Here is a 24,789-nt window from a genome sequence, read left to right as displayed (position 1 = left end):
TAATGGCTAAAATTGAGTCATTTGCAAGAATGAAAATGACTCTTACAAAAACTTAAAGCATAACTGCATTTAGGAATGTTTGCATATAAAGTGTCTATATGAAATCAATGCCTGGATTGAGCTGACATTTTCTATTTTTGGTCTCGCTGTCTTTTCTGAGAATGCTCCCTCATAAATTTTCCAGAGGCATGTTAACAACATACTGCAATTTAACTTGTGATTTCAGCCATTTGTCTTTCTTAGTATTTGTCTTTATTGTTTCTTTGCCACCAGTTTCACGATATTGTAAAATGAATTCAAGACATTGTAGACTATATATATGTCACATGTAAGAAAAGTCACATAAATATCATTGTTTAAAAATGTGTAATCCAAATACATATCCTGGTCTTTCCCGAAAGTAAATTACAGCCCTCAGACACTTAAATGGTCTTAAATCAAGATTAATAAACATATAGAAGAGACCCTGCTTTCATGTAACCTGCTTATAAAAACTTGTGGATCATGGTGTATTAAAGGTTAACACTAACATTTCATTGAAATGTCCTGTTTGTATGTTTTCAGGAAATAGTTAACTTTAACTGCCGGAAGCTTGTGGCAACCATGCCTTTGTTTGCGAATGCGGATCCCAATTTTGTGACGGGAATGCTGAGTAAGCTGAAATTTGAGGTGTTCCAGCCTAACGATTACATCATACGAGAGGGGACTGTTGGGAAAAAGATGTATTTCATCCAACACGGTGTCGCCAGTGTGATCACGAAACTGAACAAGGAGATGAAACTTACAGATGGCTCTTATTTTGGAGGTTTGTGTCTTCTTCTTCTTCTTCTTCTTCTTCTTCTTCTTCTTCTTCTTCTTCTTCTTCTTCTTCTATAACATGTTTAATTAAGACTTTCATATATTTTTATTCCCCCTTAAAGTAAAATTACCTAAGAAATTAATTTTAGAAAAAAAAATCAACAAAAATTCAGTGCTTGGAATAAATATATATCTAATGGTTCCAATTGTCAAATATGGTTCAAATAACATACTGCCTGTTCTACTGAGCAAAATTCAGACAAACAAAATGAAAAGCTCAAAAATGAATTTATTAGATTGTTTGTGTTGCCTTGTAAATGTCAGGAATTCTGCATTCTGATCATTTGGAAGTCTTGCAAGTATGAAAGGTAACTGCACTATGAAAAAAGTGAATACATTCACTGTCAAGAATTTGCTATGATATAATTTGAATATGACTGTATTCTTAAATAATGTATGGTATGTTACTGTAAATTGTTCATATTTCTAGGACACCCATTCTCTGGTCAGGAAGAAAGCATTTAGTAGTCTCATTATGAGGAAGTCCTGTTGTTTTCCATGTATATATAGCCAGTGGATAGGGAAAATCTCAGCCAAATGCAGTGCTGAAATAATTACTGGGTTTGTTCAGACTTTTGTAGTGGTTACTAAATACATAGTAGTATCTTCCCTCCTACCACAGGCTGCTATAGTGACTCAGTGGGTATGACACACATTGCTAATGTGAAAGATTGTAGGTTCAAATCCTGGCCAGCCCAAGTTGTGCCAACACTAAATGTTGTAGATATTGTTACATAACATTGAGATTAAACTAGATAATACCATGTCCCAAAAATCACTGTTCCCATTACCCTCCGTTCAGCATCTGTTTTTTTATGTACAGACAAAAACACAGGGGACAGTTGTTCTTGTCTTTAACATTATATATAAAAAAAATAACTCTAAATGTGGATTTTCAGGGTCTTTAAAAGCGGATTATTATAATGTATTCACTCTAACTTGTTTGCCTTTATACATTTTACACCAGAAACAATTATCCATTATCATATTGTACCAATGTGGAATAACCAAACATGAAACAGGCATACAGGGGGAAAATAAACAACACAAGTACAGAACGGTAATGGCTGTAATTAATGTACACAGTTATCAAAGTATTTAAATGACTTATACACTGCCTTAGTTCACCTCCCAGCTGCCCTAGCTGAGATGGCTGCATATTAATTAAGTGGGGCGGCGCTACCTTTCCATCTCCATTACACAGTCCCCCTCTCAGGGCCGACCATCCCGGCAGCCTCAAACAGTCTGGTCAGGCTGCAATCAAAGGTACCTCTCTCCTTGGTGGTGGTAGCTGTGTTGGGTGTCCCAGACTCCTCCAACTCAGCTGCCGGGCCACTCTCTGTTGGTGGGGCAGGGGTCTGGGAAGATTGATGGGGTCCAGGTGATCGGGGCGCAACATCAACCCCCGGCGTTGCCTCACACCGAGTAGCACACTGCCCCCACCGCATCCAGCACTTCGCAGAGGCCTTCCCAAGCTGGGGCAAGCTCAGGAGACAGTCCCTTGTTACAGTGCGGGTTATAGACCCAGACTCAGTCTCCCACGATGAATCCAGGACCCCTGCTGTGCTGGTCATACTGGCATTTCTGTTGGACGCCCATGCTGGTGAGGTGGGTGTGGGTGAGGTCGTGCACCCGCTCCATCGGTGTCCCCATCTGTTGCTGCTGGTTTGTCATGCGGGGTCAGTCGAAAGGGCCTTTCTGGACCCAACACACGTCGCATGTCCGGCAATGGTGCGTTACATTGTGGTGGCACTGGCCCCAGTAGAAACGCTCAAGGAGCCTTTGCAGAGTCTTAGCAGCTCCTAAGTTTCCCGTGCCCGGTTGACTGTGCACCATTTGCAGCACATCGACCCTGGTGCTTGCCACCTGCTCAGTCTCTGTTGACACTCCGGACAGGGTTCCCTCAGCTGTGCCATGGTCTGCATCGTGGGCAATTGTTTGATTCCTCCGGGTCTGTCTTCATTGCCCATTGCTGGTAGCCCAGCAGACCAGCAAGACAGTCTGCCACTTGCTGTTGTCTGTTTCAGGGGAGATCATCCGCTCATTCCCCAGGGGGCGTCTTTGCCGTCTGTTGCCGGTGGTCCGGTGAATCAGTGTGGCGGTCTGCCGCATGCAGTCATCTGCTTCTGGGGGGTACCTTGTTTTACATCCCCGGGGTTGTCCTAGCAGTCTTTCGTGGGGCATGGGGCAAGCTGGTGCGGCTGTCTGCTGCTTGCTGTCATCGGCTTCAGGAGAGGCAGGGGGCCTTTTTCTCCGTCTCCTCTGGCGTCAAGTTCTCACGGCCATAGAGGCGGTGGCCTGCCGAGAGGCTCCGTCCTTGCCGGCGCATGGAAGAAGGTTGACGCCACCACCAGGGAATGTGATTTGCGGCGATAAGAAGTCCAGCTTCGCCCCCAGGTTGGTGAAGAAATCTAGCCTGAGGATACAGGCCTCACGGATCAGGGCCAGCCAGAACTTGTGCTGGAGCTGCCGGCTGCCGACTTCCACCCACATCTGCATATTCCCTTGCATCTGTGTCTTCTGCCCCGTCACGGTCCTCAGATTCAGCGAGGTCGCCTCTCATGTTGCCCCTGTATTGTGATGGCCCCGGGGTGTAGCAGAGAGATGGTGGAGCCGGATTCAATGAGGCCCCATCAGGTTTGTCCTTCTATTGTGCAAGGGAGATCCAGACTATGACCTTGTGCGATCCGGCCCACTTCTACAGTGTCGTCAATCGCAGCTGTTGAGTCATTTCCAGGCGGCTTGGCTCGAGATCATGGCTACGGTGCCCGGCAGACCCGGGCTATGTGGCCTCTCTTGCTGTAGCATTGACAGTAAAATTCACAGGTCTTGGGGGCCAGCTCCGTAGCACAGGCCACTTCCTCCTCGTCAGACTCGTCTGCTGCCACAGTGTGGGCTGGTTTGGATTGAGGTTGGGTGGCGCCGAACACCCCTTCTGTATGGTTCGCCAGCTGTAAGGCTTGTTCGAGCATGGTGGGCGCTACCAGCCCAATGTAGTGATGGAGCTCTTCTGGGGATAGCACCTGGAGGAAGACGAGTTCCACTTGGACTGAAGGCGGGAACCCCAGGTAACTCTGCCAAACCATGTATTGTGCAAGGGCTTAAGGACCCAGTTTCTCTCCCGGTTTCCTTTTCAAGGCCGTCAGCTTCTCGAGCCAGGTGTTAGCTTGTTCCCCAGCTCCGAATCGCTATTGTAGAGCTGGGATGAGGTCCCCGAAGTCTTGTCGCTGCTCTTCTGGCGCGTCCAGGAGGGCCTGTCGAGCTCTGACATCTAGGGCCATGGCTAGCTGTCTCTCTTCTGTAGTCCATTGTCCAGCCCATGCTGCACCCTTCATGGCCTGGTGGAGCCCTCGGCTGCAGTCATCAGGGCGGGTCTCAGCGTCTCCATCTCCATCTGGTCCGGCGGCGCCCTCCGTTGCAGTCATCAGAGCTTGTCCCGGTGCTGCTGTTCCTCTGGAATCTCGTGGTCTGGTGGTGCCTTCTGCTGGGATCATCCAGGCAGGCCCCATTGTCGGCCATCCGGGATCCCTGTCTTCTGGCCAGCTTGCTCCCCAGTGCCCGCTGCTGGTCCTTCTGGGGAAAGAGTGGCACTGCTCCCACTGGAGTTGGAGGCTAAGCGAGGCAGTTTCCTTCTCCAAGTCCTCTAGCCTCGCTTGCAGCTGACTCTTTAGTGTCAACTCATTCGGTGAGTGATCCATGTATCCCACTTCTCACACCAATGTAATAGTTTTGGCACTGCTAAAACCCTTTTGAGTCCAAACAAGGAGTCAGACACCAATAGAGGTAAACATGCTCTTTATTTCTTCACATGCACTTATGTTCTGTCTTAACAAAGAACTCAACTTAATGCAACAGAAAGGCAGGGGCTATTTGGAGCCCAGGGAGCAATTACCAAACATGAAACAGGCATACAGAACAGGGGGAAAATAAACAGTAAATAAAAGTACAGAACGGTAATGACTGTAATTTACGTACACAGTTATCAAGTATTTAAATGACTTATACACCGCCTTAGTTTACCTCCCAGCAGCCCTAGCGGAGATGGCCTCATTTAATTAAGCGGGGCGGCGCTACCTTTCCATCTCCATAAATAATAATACACAAAAATTACCTATTTTCCCACAACCTTATTTTTCTGTTTTGTTATCTTTTCAGAAGTTTAATACATTTAAATGTTAATCACATGTATTTTACTGGCCCAAGATAAAATAAAAATGAAACCCTTTCAATTCCTTCTTGTATCTACTAAATGTAAAGCTACCATCAAGTAATGGTTTTGGAATTTGCAATTTGTATTTTTGTTTTGTTTTTTAATTATGGCTTTAGTTGTATTGCAGTAAGCTAACTCCATCTTGTAAAGTGAAATATCAATGCATTAAACTAAGGCCTGGATAAAATCAAAACTATAACCCTGTGCCAATCACAAGTTAAAATTATTGTACTTGATGGTGAGTTTGCACAGGATAGAAGGAAGAACAAAAATACCGCAAGTAGCTGGTCCAGGCCTTTTTATAAATGTGTTTTAATGTATAGTAAATGTCTTCAAGTTTCATAAAATGAAATTAGAATTATGTTCAATAATTCAAAACAAACAAAAATAAATATTTCCTTTAAATATCAGCTGTACATATCAGCTGTAATAAATTGCCAAAGGCTGTGGTTTGAGAGCAAGATAGATTTAAGACAGAATAAGAGGCTGAAGCATTGTTCATGCTATTAATCTTGGCATATTGTTAACTACCACTTTGGTAACTGTACCATGGCTTAAACCAGATTAAAACTTTGAGCCACATCTCCATTTAAATTCCCATTCTTGGTCGCAGATTTTGCTTTTGCTTGTTTCCACAGTGTCTCCTTACATGTTTTATTTGTATGATGCGACCAGGGCCATGGCAGCTAGCTTTGGCTCAGCTGTGCCAATCAGGGGACACGAGGGATTTGACAAAGGGGTTCTTCCATTTGCCGGAAGTTAAACTTTCATCAGTTACTGTGTCTTACATGTTGCTTGAAGTCTTGATTTAGTATTGCCCTTAGCGTCAGTTTTTGCCAGTTTTGACAAATGTTGACACTATTGACAAATGACTAGATGAAGTTGGCCTGTCTATTAGTAATTTTTAATGCACACAACTCTGCCATTGGTATGAGCTTCCAATGCCCCGTAGATGTATGGTGGAGAAGCTATTCAAGACTTAATTTCAGGTTTTTTCAATGTGGCCTACCTACAAACAAATCCTCCCCCTAGTGTAATTGGCTTAATAACTGCTCACTTCTCCACCTTGTCTGCAGTGTGGTGAGATATTGGAGGAAACAAAGTGTGCTGTCATGTATCACTCAGGTGGGTGCTACACTTCAACAGTGGATGAAGTAGGCATTACCAGAGGAGCTGGGTACCCTAAGCTGCCTCCAAGTAATATTAACACTCTCCACAAGCTTTTCTTTCATGCTCACTGAGCGTAAGGGATCAAATTAGATATCAGCTACTGGTGGATGCAGCAGTGATTATGTGCGCACCAAAGGCTAGGCCAAGACCACTGGAATTAATTTCACTCTGAAGCTGGCACAACATATCAAAATGATTTGTAATGAATCCAACATCAGATGATGAGCAGACATTCAAAAGCCAGGGGCCAGGTGGGAAGGTAAAGCTACAGTCTTGGTCCTTTTAGAAATGCAAAAAACCCTCCCCTATACAATAGGTAATCACTGTCTTGGTCTCTGATTTGTATAATATTGTTTGTTTTTTTGTACGGTATAATTCTCCCCTCAGTGACATCTGCATTCCACCAAAAGCAAATTTAAATTAAATTAAACAAAGCCTGTTTCAGGCATGAAGAGTACACTGGCATGTAGTGATGCCAACCAACCTGCTAGTATCAGCTCCCCATATGGTCTGTGATATTTTTACCCTTCGCATGAGTAAGGTATTACGAGATCAGCTTTGACTTGGCAGCAGCTGGCACTGCATAATGCTGTACTGTCCCCTTTCACTGAGTCACATTTATCATCCAGGTACAAGACTCAAAAACCTTCACCTTCACCTTACACTGCACCCCTGTATAAAAAGATTAAAATAACTTAGTTTTGATGTCTTAATGGTAATTAAAAAACAAACAGATGTATACATTTTTCAGTTAGTAATGCTTATTTTAATCTCCTTGTATCAAAAGAGAGGTGTAAATGTAGATATTTAAAATACTTTTTATTTGTGTATAACTCACAAGGCCATTAATTCCTTTTTGCATAAATGTACAAATCACTGGTTATTGTTTTTCTTTTATGCACTTTCAACTTTGAACTACCGCATTGATAATGAACTCATCTCACCAATACCACCATCGTATTAACTTGGCAGAGATGTAATCAGCATCCTGTGAAATGTGTCATGCCATCCGCTTCTTTTCGCTCTGTCAGTCCACAACACAAACTGGAGTTATGGCATTGTAAGCAGGACAAAATGTAGCTCTCGCTGAAAACACACTGAGCTCACAGGTGCCCAGTAAGCCACAGGGGTTGTTTTTATGGGAGACCTAGCCAGCTGTAATCCCAGGCACCCCCAGAAGGGCTCATCCTATCCATGTGTAGCTTTGTAAGAGTCCAGGTCCAAATCAGCAATATCTAAATTATAGAACCCAACCAGTTGACCCTTAAGATGCCTGAAATATTAGAAATATATTACTATAAAAAATGTAACTGTATACTAAACATTGGATGCTTGAACTTGCAGTGTGTTTGTAAGTGTGAATTGGTTTGTTTTCTATGCTGTTGTGTTCTGCTCACGTCATCTGGTGTCATCTTTTTATGAGAGAGAATAACACCGAACCCAACTCCTTCTTGGTACATTTCATAGTGATGTTGCAGAGTTATCTCCAGCATTATATAGTCAATTTGACTATGCTTTCACATAGTTTCTTCATGCCTAGACTGTAATTTCCTACACTAGAATACGATGATACAATGGTTTGCTATAGTAATGTACAAATGTAAAGATTTGTGTTTGTTAGTTTGTCTTATGTATATCTATAATGAATAATTCACCATTTGGGCATTCTATGATTAAGGGAAAGGGTACTTCCAAAACTGAAAAACTTTCTTCACAGAATATTAGTTTTAATAGCAATAGCAATTGAAGTGCTTGAAAGACATCTCCTTTGTCATTCATTTATTTTCTAATGTTCATAATGCATGAGCTTTAGGGAAGTCTATTGTAATTTTATCATAACAGTCAACCGAAACCTTTGTACCCTCCACGGAGGCATGAAACAGACTTTAATTTAAGGTAATGCAATACGTTAATTGCCTTGGACCTGTTCACTTAGCCTTTCGGTCAGCAGTCAATCAGTTTGTATTACACAGCTATTGGCTGGGGTTGAAGGGGGCAAGCAGAACAATGCTACTCAACCTGGGAAAGGAGACACTCTCACTTATTGCCAATCAAGGTGATCTGGCTCACTACCGAACCAAAATCACCCTTCGCTGGGGTACCCTGTTACACAAGTCTCCTGAAATGCAAACTTGATCCCTTGATGAAGTTAAACTCCTAGATAATTGGGGAAACTCTCAAACAGTATAAATTAAACAAGCAAATTATGTAAAACAACCTGATTTATAAACATACTTTCATTAGGTAAATCTAATATCACTTATGCACTGAATACTCCCAGAAGCTCAAACCATCCTTAAATGGCAGCTGCATGCTTTGCAGTTGAGTGACAGTTCTGACAATTGCTTCTTGATTCTGGAATGTGTGCATAGGTACATCAAGAATTATTGTTTTTATTTATTATTTATTATTTTTTCCTTCGATCTAGAAAATGACAGCCCTATTTTATGACTAATCTTTTTATGATATCACTTCTACCCTCTGTAAGGTATAAGACGTGCATTGTATTTTGTATTCAGAACCACATTTGATTTTGACTAAGTTAGTTGATATTGTTTGTTTTTGATTGTCAAATGGGCTTATTCTGGAATTCAAGATCAAAGCAGAAAAATAAAATTGAAAATTGAATCTGACCAAAATTAGCATACACATTCCTGGCTTTAATAAATTAATTAATATTTTTTTCAGGTGGTAAAAACATTTGGGATATATGAGATAATACTTATAATACTTATTTTATGGTAACCAGATATTCCAGTGTATTTAAAAATGGGAATAACAAACAGACAGTATAGCATAAACAGCTGAGAGGAAACTGGATTGCAAGACTCATTGGCTAGGGAACTAAATATCTCTGCTTGTATTCATCAGTTAAAGAGAAAAAGGAGTCACTCTCTGTATAAAAAGCAGGAAACATATTTTCCAAAATGTGGATTACAAAATGAATTATCGTTTTAATTGATCTTTAGACAGACATTCAGATCAAAAGTGCTAAAGTGCAAAATATGAAAACAATAAAAGTGTATTGATCATTGAAATATACATCCCTAAACCAGGTTGTATTTAAAAATTATGGTTTTGATTAAAAAAAATAAAGAAAGTGGTAGGCTCTGAGATCTGGCAGTAATACATTTATCTCCACACTTAGGCCGGGATTAAATCTAAACTTTGACCCACCAGCTAATAGAAAACTACAGAACTGTACTCAGTTGTGGCTTCATTTTCAGTGAGATGCCACTTTCTTCTAATCAGAGATGTAACCGCTATGATGTACAGGTTTGTAGTTTGCTATTAGCGGGTTGGTCAAGGTTTTGATTTTGATTTGATTCCGGCCCTTAATTTACAAAATAAAACTGGACATATGGAATATCTTCCAAGCTTGTGTCTTAGTCAGCGTGATATTCTTAGCTGTTTTTCGCTAACTTTCTATTCTATGTTACAGAAATATGCCTGCTGACCAAGGGGCGTCGCACAGCCAGTGTGAAAGCCGATACCTACTGCCGCTTATATTCCTTGTCAGTGGACCATTTCAACGAAGTTTTGGAGGAATATCCAATGATGAGAAGGGCATTTGAAACCGTTGCCATTGACAGGCTTGACCGCATTGGTGAGTCACTCTTTGTGTTTGTTTGTTTGTTTGTTTGTTTGTTTGTTCGTTTGTGTTCTGCCTGTTACATATTTTATTTTATTGCACTTGTATGGCATTGTGCTGCATGCTTCGTATGAACTGCTTCACCTGGAGCAAAACAAATAAAAAAAAAGCGTGCATGCTGCAGTCAGAAAGAGAGCATCAGGTAGACCCTGGTTTCACAGTCACCTGACCTTCCGGAGTTGAAGCTCACCTCATTTGCATGTGCCTCAGCTCCATTCGTCTGTACACCTGGGTATGAGCAGCAACCCCGTTTAAGATCTCATCAAGTAATGCATTAAGGGAGTCAAATGCCTCATTTCACTTAATTCTTACAGTGAGGACCACTGCCATTATAATGTGGCTCTCCCTAATACTAAGCAGTGTTGTTCAGACATGTTTTTTGTTTTTTTGTTTTTGGTTTATTTAGCAATCTTTAAGCATCCCAGATGTATATGGGGACTTAATGAGTTTGAAAAATGACTGTTGAAATTTATTGTAAGATTTCTAAAAATAATATATATAAATATATATATTAAAAAAGGGGCACATGTATGTAAAAACACCCAGGGCATTTGGTCCTAAAAAGTATATATATATATTTTAATTTCTCCTAATTAAACTTTTAACTATTAAAATTGTGGTTCAATTGTTAAATTTAATTGGATAACACTAGCAATGTGGACTTGAGGGGGTGCTAATTGGATGACTTAAATGCACAACAGTTTTAGATTGTTCATTATATCTATCAGCAGTATGTCACAAATGCTGCACAATAGTTTTTTAAACTGGAATGATTGCCTGCCACAAATAAAATTTCAGGACATCCACATATAATCATATGGGGTAGTATGCAAATAATAGTCTATGCTTGTAGTTTCACTAGATTTAGAAATTCATCTTTTAATAAAGCATCATTTTCTATTGTATGTATTTTTCCTAGCCTTGTTTCAGAAGACTTGCTTACTTCACTCCAAACAAAGGACTTAATTTGTGTGGTTTTTCCTTTTCTGATTTTGCCAACATGCCAAGCTTGGCTTCCCTTATTCAATAAAATTTGAATTTTGAATTTTCAGGCTTCAGGAAAGCTGTCCCTTTTTTTTGGAGTAATCACTGTAATACATATAGTAGTTTTCACTGTAGTACTATAACATCCACAGTTACATTTTCAGTTTTTAGCAGAGTACTTTAAACTGGAGCAAAAGCTATTCTCGTTCTCAGTCGTTCTCCCAAATGTAATGCCCATACTAGCCTTTGTCTTTATCCGTTTGACTTGAAACGTGATCACGAAGGTGTCTGTGGCTGACTGCCCCCAAGAGTGTTTATTAGCTGATATTTCAAATGTATCGGTGGTCATTAGGTAAGCCTTTTCTACCCTTAGAAATGTAAGTTCCTGCGATATAGATGGTTATGAAAATGTTATGCATAAAGCATAACTGACAGCAACAAACTCATGGAAAATTTGCAGAACATGTGTTTCTATTTCTAGCATATTTTCATCACATGCGAATGGCAGTATTTCGGTTTTGGTTTTATCTGTGATAGATTTATTTTTGTTTTGTTTATTTACTATAGGAAATGACAGGCTCTTGTAGGTTGTTTTGATTATAAAAAGTTGCACACCTTGTATTCTCTCCTTAGTTAAACCAGAGAAAGGTAACAAATTATGTTCACCACACAATCAAATAAAATACAACATCTGTGGTATGCATAAATTAAGCAGTGGAGTCCAGCGTATTTACATGCATGTAAAAGCTTAATTGTGTCTGTCCTTTAGTTGAAACCATAAACTTTCTGAACAGGGCAAGAAATTTGGAAAAGTCTCTAAAAAACTAACTTTATTGCCCTATTGCTCATAAGAATAAGGTGCGAAAATTTTCCACACCCAATGCCTTTGACAAGCGTTTCCGTGGATTACATTTGCCCTTTTTAGTAATGACTTACATATTGATACATATCTGCAATAATAAGATATTTCATGTGCTCATCTTAACTGAGAGAAACTAACTTGGAAAAATAACACTTTACAAAAAGTGTTATGGATTAATTCATCCATTTTTTCTCATTTAAAGAAATCAACTTTAAAGGGGTATTGTCTCATACATGGGAGGAAAAAAAATGTCATGGTCGGTGCCAATTGTACTGTATATTGACTGCATTTGGTTTAGTGCTTGTCTGGTAAAAATGTGAAGAAAATACCATGCATTGATACAAATAACATGTTTGCACAATTTATTTATCTCTATTTAAAAATTATTTGACCAGGAATGCCTCTTGAGATGAGCACATCTCGTTTTCAAGGGTGTCCTGGGAGGCCAGTAGGCAGCAGGTAAACATCTTATTCAAATTCCAATATTCACAGAAGGAAAGTAATGTATAAAAAAATTATAAATAAATAATAATATTAACAAAAAAAACTGAAAAAAAGAAAACCTGAATGGTTGAACTAAATCCTAAAGGCCGCTGACTCACCATTTGTGAATGGGTGACCAGCTCTATGAAGCAGCAGCACATTGTCTCTTGTGTATTTGGTTATTATTTAAATTACTGTTCATAAGGAGGTTGCTGGGGGGCAGGATGCCTTGGATTATTCACACTTAATATACCATATCTTTCAGAGATATTTTGTGGTGAAATCCTTGCTTTGGGAATACAAAACATGTGGTTGAATAAAGGTGGTGGAGGGACAAAGAAATACTTAAATTTCCATTTTTGTTGCTAGATTAAGTTTAATTAAGCTTGTAAGATGTGCTGTTATTGGTATCTTGACGTAATGGTTATAGCTTCATGCTAAGTTGACTTTAACTATAAAGTTATGTGTTGGATGCGTTGTATTCATTTTAGAATTGATACCTATATTAACCATACATATCTACTTCTCTACATTCTTACTGAGGCAAAGCTGAATGTATAGTTTTACATTTTATATTCAATTGAAATCTGATTGCAGATACAAAAATTGAAATTATATTTTCCCTTTTTATGTTAGTGTCCTCAGTAGTGCAGATGTCTTGATTGTTGCCTGAAAATAACATTTGAAAATATGTTCTAATCCATAATTGGGAATGGTGTGTTGTTTTGTGGGTTGTTGTTGTTGTTGTTGTTGTTGTGTTTTAAAAAAAAATCAAAATCTATTTCTTATAATATTTAGTTGAATTATTTTGAATGACCTTGAAATCCAATGCATGACTATACTGTTCATTTTGAATGAAAAGATCCATACTTGTGTTAGACTTGGCCAGCATGCTCACATGTTAGTATTATTCCCATCATGGATACATTTGTTTAAGAGAATAACAATACGTATTTATGTATCGTTGTATCTGTGTTTTAAGGGTAATTTGTATACAAACAGAGTTGATAGACTCTAAGACAATTTCTTCATATTTTATGGCAACACTTACAGTAAGGACAAAATAATACAATGTGAAAAGAGAACTGACATCCCATTATAATTATACATTGACAAATACAATATTTTGTATTGATATTGAATCAGGTATTCATGACAGATGATTTGTATTAATATTTCCAGTGTGTTACACTTGCATTGCTCATATTTGTTTTATGGACAGATTTCCTCAGTAAATTGGTGAATAATATAGGATTTTTCAATATTAACTTGCTCTTTGCATTCTCAGAAAACAGATTCCAATCAAAATACAGGATCTGAAATACTGCTACTACTACTAATATTAATAATATTAACAATACAATTTTTTATATCCAGTTTGACACTAAATTATTGTTTTGAAAAGAGATGATACAAATAGCAGACTAGCCATCTGTAGCAGCGGTGTAAATTACATATAGATATATATATATATTTGGTAGTGGGTAGAGGGGTTGACCAGATGGGCACTGGTGAGTGGGTGGAGCTTTAGTCACAGTTACACACCGATGAATGTGCAAAATAGAGTTTAGGTGTAGTGTTTATTGCACACACCAAAAAATAGCTACAATGGTGGCAAACAAAAAGAAAGGAATGTCTCTCAAAGCAGCTGGGTGGCTAACTAGCAGCAAATCTTTAAGGGCAATTCCAAGGTCCAATTGTTGGGTCACCGGCAGTGGGTCTTTACCAGAGACGGTTGTCATCCAATGTAAAGGTTTCTTTGCCCTGCAGGGTCCAATTTCAGTCCAGGTTCTTTACCTTTGTTTCTGTTAATGCTCTCTCTGCTCAATTGTTCCTTTCTCTGCTCACCTGCACGCCCTCCTTGTCCTTTCATCAGCACACTACTTAGGCATAAGGAAAGGGAGGCAGAGGTCTCAGTTATACAGCCCTGTGTGATGACCCTCACCTGTGTGTGTTCATTACTGAGAGGATTAGCAGCAGGCGTGTGCTTCTCTGCTGTTTTGTTGAAATGTCCACACTGCTGTCCAGGGTGCTGCTGCTAGGAGCACGTACTGCTGTCCATGGTCCTGACGCTGGGAGAGCTGTCTGTTGCTTCCAGTGGTCATGTGGGTAGTAAAGAGTGGAAACGTGCAGGCACATAGCGGTTTTCTATGATCAAACCCATCATCACTCTACTATATATATACATATATATATATATATGCATATATATATGCAGCGACTGCAGCCCTTAGCCCCTTCCTTCGTGCACACACCCACTGACAGTGACAAAGCCACATGACATTGATGTAATAGCTACCGCTTAATTTTTGAAAAATATAATGGAAAAGCAATACAGTAAAAATGCAAAAGTGGGGTTGAAATGTTAAGGAGATAAAAGTAACGTCCCTTGAGTCAGATGCAACCAAATGTAGGAAGTTAACCAGGAGGAGGATGCCACAGCCCCGGCCCTGGTTCAAACTAGTAGTAGCAGAAGAAGGAGACAGCAACAGCATTGCCAATGAGTCTAGCACAAGCAGTTAGTGCAGTGGCTGTAGGCAAAGTGGTAGGCAGGGAGGGAGACATATAACACAACATCAATATGAAAATACACTATGTGTTATGTAGAATTCTTATTAAGCTGAGGGGACACTATTCTACATGTTGTTAGAAAAATGTAGAAAGCGCTTATGTTTTATGTTGTAGAAATGATGTGGATTTCTACATTATGAGATAAGTCTTGATTTTGTAGAAACAAATTTACTTAATATAATTATTTTACCAATCAAAGTTGTGAGAAAATGTGACTACCTGCTTCACCATGAGAAAATATTAATTAAAATGGCGATAAAAATAAGACGAAACCGGTGTTGGACACTGTCAGGGATACTCTCTTTTTCAGGGTGGATATATGTATTTGTATTATGTATTTGTACTTATAAGTAGTAGAGGCCAGTCAATAAGTATTACACGGTCTCGTAATTTTAGTGCATCAAGGTGAATTGTTGCAGAATTAGCCTGACAGTAACTTGTGGTGGAGTATCCACATGGGTGAATCAGTCTTGTGGTGGACCGGTCTTGGTAAAAGTCCAGGGCTGTTTTTTAGTTGCCGTCTGTTGCTGGATTACACCATACTAATTGATGGTAATGTCCCATATTCAGGTCATTTATTTTTAAAAGAAAATGAAAGACATGAACTCATATATAATAATAATAAATATCAGCAGAAAATAACACAAAGCCAACAAATTAACTTACTGAGGTTGTCTGCCCGATTAAACAGGCCCCTGGCAAGGGGTTGGCAGCACATATAGAGGCTCCAGAGGTGTTTAGTTCCTGAGTTTAGTCCTGGGCATAGTATGATGGTCATATGCATATGTGTCATACATGTGTTAAATAAGTTTAGTGGCAAAGAGTTCCCTGATTCAACAAGAAATCAGTGTATATGTTTTTTTTTTTCTCACTGATCAATTCGTTTTCAAATCTAGAGATTTTGACATAGATATTCAGCAATAGGATTTAAAAGGATACAATACAGAGTATAGTGTCAGTTGTCTAAAATTGTGTAAAAACACATTTCTTATCATTACTTTTTCCATTTATCATGACTTTCCCCTAAAAAATACTGTACTCTAATAAGGAAACTTATATTTTTGTATTTTGTAATAAAGAATAATAAATATATCTGTGTCTATTTGGAAAAATTCTGGTCACTTCAACCTTATTTCTCAACCCATGCAATGCTGGAAGTTGCATCTTATTGCTAACTGCAAAGGCAATACAAAGAAACATGACAAGGAATAAGTACCCAATGGTATGCAGCTATAGAATTGAATAATCTGTGATTGACAGAGCAACCAGCAACACGCCTGTTGTGAGTGACATAATGTGGAATCCTCACATAGCTAATTAAATAAGTTGATGGAGACCACTTTAGACACGGGGCACTTTATATCTCTTTAACATTAAACATTGACCTGCAAAACACTACGAACAAACTGCATTTTTAGTATGCTTTGATGTTCTAATCAAAAATTATGTTTATTGGCAAGGATGACATCAACTGCTTGCAAGGCAAGGCAGGCAGATATCTGTTGTAAATATTTTATTTATGAATGTTCTGTTCTCTGTCTTTTAAGATCCTCTTAACAGACAAAGCTATAACAATCTCCAAAAGCCTTGCAGTTCTACATGCAAAACACAATATAACAAGAAAGTGTACTTTAAAATATTAAGAAGTACATGCTTTAATCATTCCATTGTTCTATTTCTGTTTAACTGTATCTTTATAGAAGATTCCCTTGTTAAAGAAACAATTGCATATTCTCTAGCATTTCACAATAATATACTGGTGGCCCAGCCTCCAATTGCTCTCTGTATCATCTTTAGAAGTACCTATTATAAACTAACATTGAGTTCAACTGGATAAGATTTTGATTAGGCCATATGCATCAGAATTTGAGATATAAGGGTTGTATTCCTTACTTTATGACACTACTGTTCAATTCATTCAATCATAATGAAGGGTCACAAAAGATGAATGACGGGAGGAGTAGTTGCTGTTGAATGCTATTCATTAATTGTTTTCAAAAGTGGGGGTACAGAGAAATGAAAATAAGCTTTGCTTGTTGGATGAGCACTAAGAGGCAAACATGCATAAATAACTTATAGCCTTGACATAGAAGGAGCTTTTTCGTAAGCATAAAGGTGAGCAAGCAAATGTAACCAAGATAATGGAGGGCAGAGTTATGCAGCAAAACGTGAGAAGCACAGTATTAATTTTGCATTGCAAGATTCCCCATAGATGTTTTGAGCAGATATCTCAGTATACGTTGAGTCATTTTAAAATTAGAGTATAGCATCATAGGAGCTATAATTAAAACTGGTGCAAAGTGCCTTTGTTATTTTAATAATTTGGTCCTCATAGCTTTGGTCTGTTTTTTATTCTTGTGCTGGCAGCAGGTTTTTTCCATTTGGTTGTCAGTTTGGGTTGTTGTTGTTGTTGTTTATTTTAATTGTAAGGCCCCTTAACCAGGCAGGCAGCACTGCAGGGAGTGACACATCAATCGGTGCTAAAGTAATACAGAAAACCGGTGGCACTTTATCAGGAAGTGAATGAAAAACTGTGTCAAAAATAAAACACAATTTATGCTAACTTGTTCCTAATATGTAATTTATAAATCCAAACTTGGCAGCTCAAAGGAGAAAGAAACTCCTGGCAAGCTGGCATGAATTGTACAATTACAACAATATTACTCCAGCCTTTCTTTTAACTTGACGGGAGTCACTGCTGTGATTCTAGATTAAATATAGTCACAAAGTCAGGATATGAAAATGTCCTATTTTAAACAATCTCACACTTAGAAAATTGCTTTTTTCATTCATAATTCTAGGAAAGCATGAGGGAATGGAATATTGTTTCCAGGTAATTGTAGTTCTGCTTTTCTAATCATTAATTTGGTATCACTAAATTATTACTAGCCCCCTAATTATGATTTTTTTACTTTTCCTAGACAGATTGGAGGTGTACACCAATATAGTCCAGGAAAAAAATGTACAGGAGTCCCATTTAATCAGATTATCCTTGACAAGATGACAGTGGTTACTAACTCATTACTTCAGAAAGGTGCTAATCCAATAAATTACCCAACTTTGTCTGGCTTTAGGTTTTAATAAAAATGGAGCACTAAGGGAATCCCATTAGCACAACATGTACAAGCACAGGGTGTTTCCCTAAGGGTGGACATGCTGGTCTCGAATGCAGCCTATGTCATTGACAGCTTTGCCAAGGATTTTCCTATGGGAGAGTGCACAATTAGCCCACCCACTGGGGGGCAGGGTAGGTATATAGCAGCTGAGGAAATGTTGGTTCTCCGCACAAGAACAGCTCCTGTGGCTTCTTATTTGACTGCAGGTTCAGACTGTTATCTGTTCCATCTGCATCACATCCTGAGATTGATGTAATAGATGTATGACATTCTGTGAAAAATGGTGGGTGGCTTTGACAGTGTCCATATTGGAAGATGTGGCTTATTTCTCATAACTCCTGAAGTAGCATGGAAGTCATAGTGGCCAGATTCAGTCATCTGTATTCGGGTGACAATGGGGGGGAAGTTAATGGAGAATACATAATAGTTTGTACAAAAAGAGCACCACGTGTGCTGGCTTGTTATGCATCGGTTCCACTGGTTTACATCCCTGCCACGCCGGACGCGTCCCAGAGCTTTTTGTAAAACCAGGCCATTATAGCAAGTCCATCCCCTGTTGTGGCAGGAGCAGAGCGATTGTGGGTTTGGTTTGTTTCGTTTTAATAACAAACAGAAAACAACACTGTGAGCGAGAGAGCCCGATGTGGAAGGGACGTTTTTATTTTATTCTTTATGCTTTACATGATTGGAGATTGGAGACATTGTAAGAAATACACATTTATTTTAATAGATATTAGGAATAGATACACCTGTATAGACAACTTTATATTTAGACAAGCATTACGTTACCGTACGAAAACGTTTCCATCTGAAAATAAATATTTGCTATGTATTATTATTGTTATTATTGTAATCATCATCAAGATATTTGCTAGTAGATATGTATTTTAAATTGCACAACTTGACTCCCTTAACTCATTACTCTTACTACAGATTTGTAACTGCAAACGACACTTTTTGCCATATTATTTTAAGTTTACTTAGCAGACGCCCTTAACCAGGGCAAGTTACAGTTGAAACAAAAATATACACGTTTCACGATTAATCATACAGTAACAGCAGCTACAATATAGCAGGATATAATGTAACTACAGTGTGCACGTTTCAGTCATGGCATTTATGGACTTATTAAAGCAGTCCTTAATGTTTTAGAGGGAAACCCAGATCTGCTGTATTTAATAATTAATTCATGTATCTTGTAAATGGACACGTTAATGAATCGTGTTCCTTCACACTGACTGTGTCTGGATTGTCCTGCACACATTCAACACACAGCCTGAACACGGCCAGCTGTCATTCAATATTAATACCACCGGCTGCTGATGCGATTATTATCCTTCAGTTTATTGTAACTAGTCACGGCACTGCACCGGTCCTGGTTAAGGACGTCTGATAGTACATTATAAATAATACGGCAAATTATATCGTTTGCAGTTACAAATCTGTAGTAAGAGTAATAAATAAAGGGAGTCACGCTGTGCTGTTTAAAATACATATATACTAGCAAAAATGATGAAGATAATAATAACAAAACATATTCGCTATTTAGTATTATTGTTGCACATGGGGACGTGCTTGTCTGAATATAATGTGTCTCTACACGTTCAGCTCTTCCTAACATCTCTGAACAGAAACGTGTATTTATTACACTGTTTACAGCCATGTAAAGCAGAAAGAATAAAACAGACACAAAGTCCTCTCTCGTCAGGCTGTGTCGCCCGCAGTGTTGATCTCTGTCAAAGCAAACCCACAGCCGCTGCTGCTCATCAGAGGACGGATCACAGCGGCTGCTTTACACACAGCTCTGGACTCTAAGCCAGTGGAACCGAGGCATGCAAGTCAAGCGCACATCTCCGCTTCTGAAAGAGAAGTGTTTCCTCAGTGGGTGACGGACGCTTACGGCCACGTCTGACAGCAGATATTTAACCGGCCACAAAACCTGGACGCGTCCAGACGCTTAGCCAATGGACACACCCGTCTAATACCCGTTTCCATGCAGCGCCGCATGGCCGTGCTGTAACCGTGCACCTAAACTTTGCTAGCAGCGTTTCCACTACTTGTCAAGAGGTACAGCTGCCCTAGGAAGTGACGTGGACACGAAAGGTCACAATGCATCCTGGGACACTCGGCATTCTGGGATTTAGTGTTTTAAACTGGAGGCTGAAATACATCTAATATTAAAGTGCAATACACCTTGGGTTGAAACGTTTTTACGATATCTAACACAGTCATATAGTACGTTATACCAGATATTCAAAAGTAGAAACCGGGACACAATGAAACAGTATATAAAACAAATGACACATAAAATGTACTCTAGTTTATTTTGGTTTACCAGCACATCATAAATAACCATGTTAATTCTCCCTGTATCATGATCCAATTAACATTGACAATATATACTACCGTCCAAAAGTTTGAGGTCATTTAGAAATGTGCTTGTTTTCAAAATATATCTTTTTTTTTTTTTGTCCATTAAAATAACATCAAATTGATCATAAATAGTGTAGACATTGTTAATGTTTTAAATGACTATTGTAGCTGGAAACGGCTGATTTGTAATGGAATATCTACATAGGCATAGAGGCCCATTATCAGCAACCATCAGTCCTGTGTTCCAATGACACGTTGTTTGCTAATCCAAGTTTATCATTTTAAAAAGCTAATTGATCATTAGAAAACGCTTTTGCAATGATGTTAGCACAGCTGAAAACTGTTGTGCTGATTAAAGAAGCAATAAAACTGGCTTTCTTTAGACTAGTTGAGTATCTGGAGCATCAGCAATTGTGGGTTCGATTACAACCTCAAAATGGCCAGAAACAAATAACTTTCTTCTGAAACTCATCAGTCTGTTCTTGTTGTGAGAAATGGAGGCTATTCCATGTGAGAGATTGACAAGAAACTGAAGACCTCGTACAACGCTGTGCACTACTCCCTTCACAGCGCAAATTGGCTCTAACCAGACTAGAAAGAGGAGGGGGAGGCCCCGTGCACAACTGAGCAAGAGAACAAATACATTAGAGTGTCTAGTTTGAGAAACAGATGCCTCACAGGTCCTCAACTGGCAGCTTCATTAAATAGAACCTGTAAAACACCAGTCTCAACGTCAACAGTGAAGAGGCAACTCTGGGATGCTGGCCTTCTAGGCAAGAACTATTTAGGGAAGAAGCAGTCAGCTGGTCTATAATGGAGTGGCCAGCACAGTCACCACATCTCAACCGTATTGAGCTGTTGTGGGAGCAGCTTGACTGTATGGTACATAAGAAGTGCCCATCAAGCCAATCTAACTTGTGGGAAGTCTCTTCAGATTACCTGAAAACACTGACAACTAGAATGCCAAAGGTCTGCAAGGCTGTAATTGCTGCAAATGGAGGATTCTTTGATGAAAGTAAAGTTTAAAGGACACATTTATTATTTCAATTAAAAATAATTATTTCTAACCTTGTCAATAACTATATTTCCTATTCAAACTCATTTCATGTATGTTTTCATGGAAAACAAGGACATTTGTAAGTGACCCCAAACTTTTGAATGGTAGTGTAGCTTAATTTAAGTATCCTAGATATTCTCCCTTATTATTCATATGTGGGAGAATGAACTGCGTTGCATTATTAAATACAGTGCACATGCGTTTAAATCTGTCCCGTGTAACCACTACATATCTATATCATGACATATACAGTATGCCAGTCACAGACAGTTTCTTAAGCAAAATGAATACATGTATATATAAATACGTCTACAACACTTTGGGATGCATAACTTACTCGAAAAGTTTTTCCACAAATTCAGTGTTAGCAGATTTTCTCTGTATACCTACAGCTTTATCAATGTCAAAAAAATAAAATAATCACACATCAATAACATCGCGTGTGATATCAACTTTTATTTTGAATGGGATTCCTTTACAATATACCTTTGACACCGTAATTAATGGATCAGTTGTAAGATTGTAAGGTTTGTATTTCTGCAGTCGGTTAAGCATCTATACTTGGATTACCATTAACATATAGTTATAGCAAATAATGAGGGATTAAAAATATAATTAAAATATATAATTCTTCATGCGATTGATCACATACAAATGAGCCTCTGTTTTTTTAAACATTTTAATAGTTTTAAGATAGTGTAAACAGAGGGAAGCTAAAAACCGTGCAATTTAAATATTTTTGAGAGAATTTACAAGATTTAATTTAAATCCAGGATGAATATTTCATATTTGCGTGTATTTATAACAAAAAAAGGAATCATGGCACATTGTATTGCAGTCCGATGCAGTCCTTTCTCCAGCAGGATTTTCGCGATCTTTTCAAACACTCTTAAATGTCTTTCTGCTCCAAGCAATTAATCCTGTGTGGCACTTTTCCACCGTACATTAATAACTGTTCCAGATTAATCGTTTTCCCAAGGTAAACACACACACTCATTCTTAGCAAAAGTTTCTACTGCATCTCTTGCATCGAGAGCGGCCGCCACTACTGTAGTTACAATTTCCAAATGCATTGGCGTTGCGTAAGGGACGTCACATTACTGACCCAGACCAGTCTGGGACTCAGCCGATACAATGTACAAAACTGTGCCTCCTGAAACTAGTTCGGGCACAGGCGGAGGTGCAGCTGAGCCCTAGAGGAAACGAGGCATAAGCGCCCGCGGCCGGATGCATCCACCAGTGGAAACGGGGCATGAGTATCTGGTTGGGGTTTCAATGCATGTCTTAGCTCTAGGTCATGATCTTTGAAATTAAGCCAAGAAAAGACTGAAGACTATTAAGAGGTCAGAATTATAACTTGATGTTATTTCCCTCTCCTGTTCAACTGGGACATCAGTGTTTGTTTCATAATTCACAGGCTTATCAATTTTTTAAAACAAATTTACTTTTAATAGCACAGTATTTAACAATAGGGTGAAATCATTGGAAAATGGATACTGTGCCATTATGTTATGTTGTATTGTACTGTAAAATAAGGTATAGTTATATGATTAATACATTTTTTTTTTTATTTAAAACCATATCAACTTCTTTCTTTCAGAGTACAACATCTATATCAAATAGCACTACTTATTCCCTGTGTGAGAAAGAAGCCCTGTTACAGTCCCTGTTACTGAATGGAGCAAAGCCATCATAATTAATTAAACATATAAATTGCATTAACCAGTCTCTAACAGCATTAGAAATCTCTTCATATACGTAAGGGACTATTTATATATACAGTAGCATTCCTGGGTTTTACTAAAAAAGAAAAAGAGCCCTGTCTGCATGGAGCTGTTTGATATCTATATAAGTTGCAATTACATTACTGTTGCACTGTTCTGTAATGTTAAAATGGTATTTCAGTTACACTTTTCTTTGGATTCTTCTGGCTGCATTGCACTCTATGCAGTCCTGGCCTATTAGAAAAATGTCTGCATGATTGCAAGTAGGAGCTGTAAGGTGCAGTCTTTTGACAGGATTGGAGTGGAAAGAAAAAGATAAGTGGTGCAGGGATTGGGGGAGAGCTCTGAGGTGAGGGAAGAAGAGCATGGGTATTTGTTGTTGTTTCTGGAGAAGGTGGGGAAAGCTTTATGCACTTAAGTAGACTAAAAATGCTGCATAGGCTTTTGTGTGGATACTGTGTCTATTTCTGTTAATTGTGCATGCTCATCAGTAAATGTCCAGAACTCCAAATAGTCAAAGCCATCACTGGTCCACGGAATGGTCTTAAACCGTATTATTATTATTATTATTATTATTATTATTATTATTATTATTATTATTATTATTATTATTATTATTATTATTATTTTATTTCTTGGCAGACACCCTTATCCAGGGCGACTTACAACATAAGTGTAAAACAAAATGCAAAAATAAAAGTAAAAGTAAAAGGCATCAATCATTCAAATTCAATTTAACTAAAACATAGCAATTCAAAATAATACATTTTACAAATTCCAATTTACAATTTAAGTACAGTAAGTGAGGTCATACATCCTGGACGGTAAAAGCTAAGTGCTGTCAAGATGTAGGGTCACAGTCAAGGGCTACGGGAAAGGGAACAAGGAGGAAAACAAATCGAAAACACAAGAAGCATAATAAAACTGTGCAATCTAGCAGGGATAAAGGACTAATATTACAAGTACTGTTGGAAAAGATGCATCTTGAGTAAGCGCCGGAAGGAGGTCAAGGACTCTGCTGTTTTGACTTCGGTGGGCAGGTCGTTCCACCACTTAGGGGCCAGGGATGAGAAGGAGCGGGTCTGGAGGAAGGAGAGTGGAGAGGAGGTAGAGTTAGTCTTCTGGCACCGGAAGAGCGCAGTGGTCTGGAGGGGATGTATGGAGAGACGAGTGTCTGAAGGTAGCTTGGTGCAGTGTGGTCTAGACAGCGGGAGGTGAGGGTCAATGTCTTGAAGTGAATGCGTGCCACTATCGGGAGCCAGTGGAGGGAGCGGAGCAGTGGAGTAGCGTGTGCGAATCGTGACAGATAGAATACCAGACGAGCCGCAGAGGAAGAGGTACTAAAGGAAACCTCTACAAAAACGTATTAATGGTATAAATAAATAATACATACATTGTTAGGCTACATCAGGAGTCTCCAATAAAATTAATAAAATGAGTGAAACAGTGGAATTGCAGTACAGAACACTTTTTAAGGAGTATCCATATTGTTGACGGCTTGCGAAGTGGCGTTCAATCAGTAAACCCTAAGAAGACAAAAAAACACACAACACCACTAAGCTCGGCTCGTTGACTCAGCTTTCCTTACATCTCGTTATAATATGTTCCTCAAAATACTTGAATGGGTATATATTGTTGTAAAACACATTTTCAGGGGGGATAAGACCGGGATTTATGTGCTGAGATCGCACCGAGGATGGACATACCAAGACCAAGACCAGAGGTGTTG

General features: G+C 38.9%; 1 protein-coding gene across 1 annotated transcript in view; it reads left to right on the top strand.

Moving 5' to 3' along the window:
- Positions 1–24,789, top strand: part of hcn1 (hyperpolarization activated cyclic nucleotide-gated potassium channel 1) — a 122,182-nt gene that overhangs the window by 90,513 nt on the left and 6,880 nt on the right. The window contains exons 6-7 of the mRNA XM_066710777.1: positions 565–805; positions 9,681–9,845. Of these exons, the coding sequence (XP_066566874.1) occupies positions 565–805; positions 9,681–9,845 (406 nt within the window). The remainder of the gene's footprint in view (positions 1–564; positions 806–9,680; positions 9,846–24,789) is intronic.

This window comes from Amia ocellicauda, chromosome 8 (assembly GCF_036373705.1).
Source record: "Amia ocellicauda isolate fAmiCal2 chromosome 8, fAmiCal2.hap1, whole genome shotgun sequence".
Taxonomy (NCBI): domain Eukaryota; kingdom Metazoa; phylum Chordata; class Actinopteri; order Amiiformes; family Amiidae; genus Amia; species Amia ocellicauda.
Note: the sequence above shows the minus strand (reverse complement) of the source record. Positions and strands in the feature narration are given on the sequence as shown.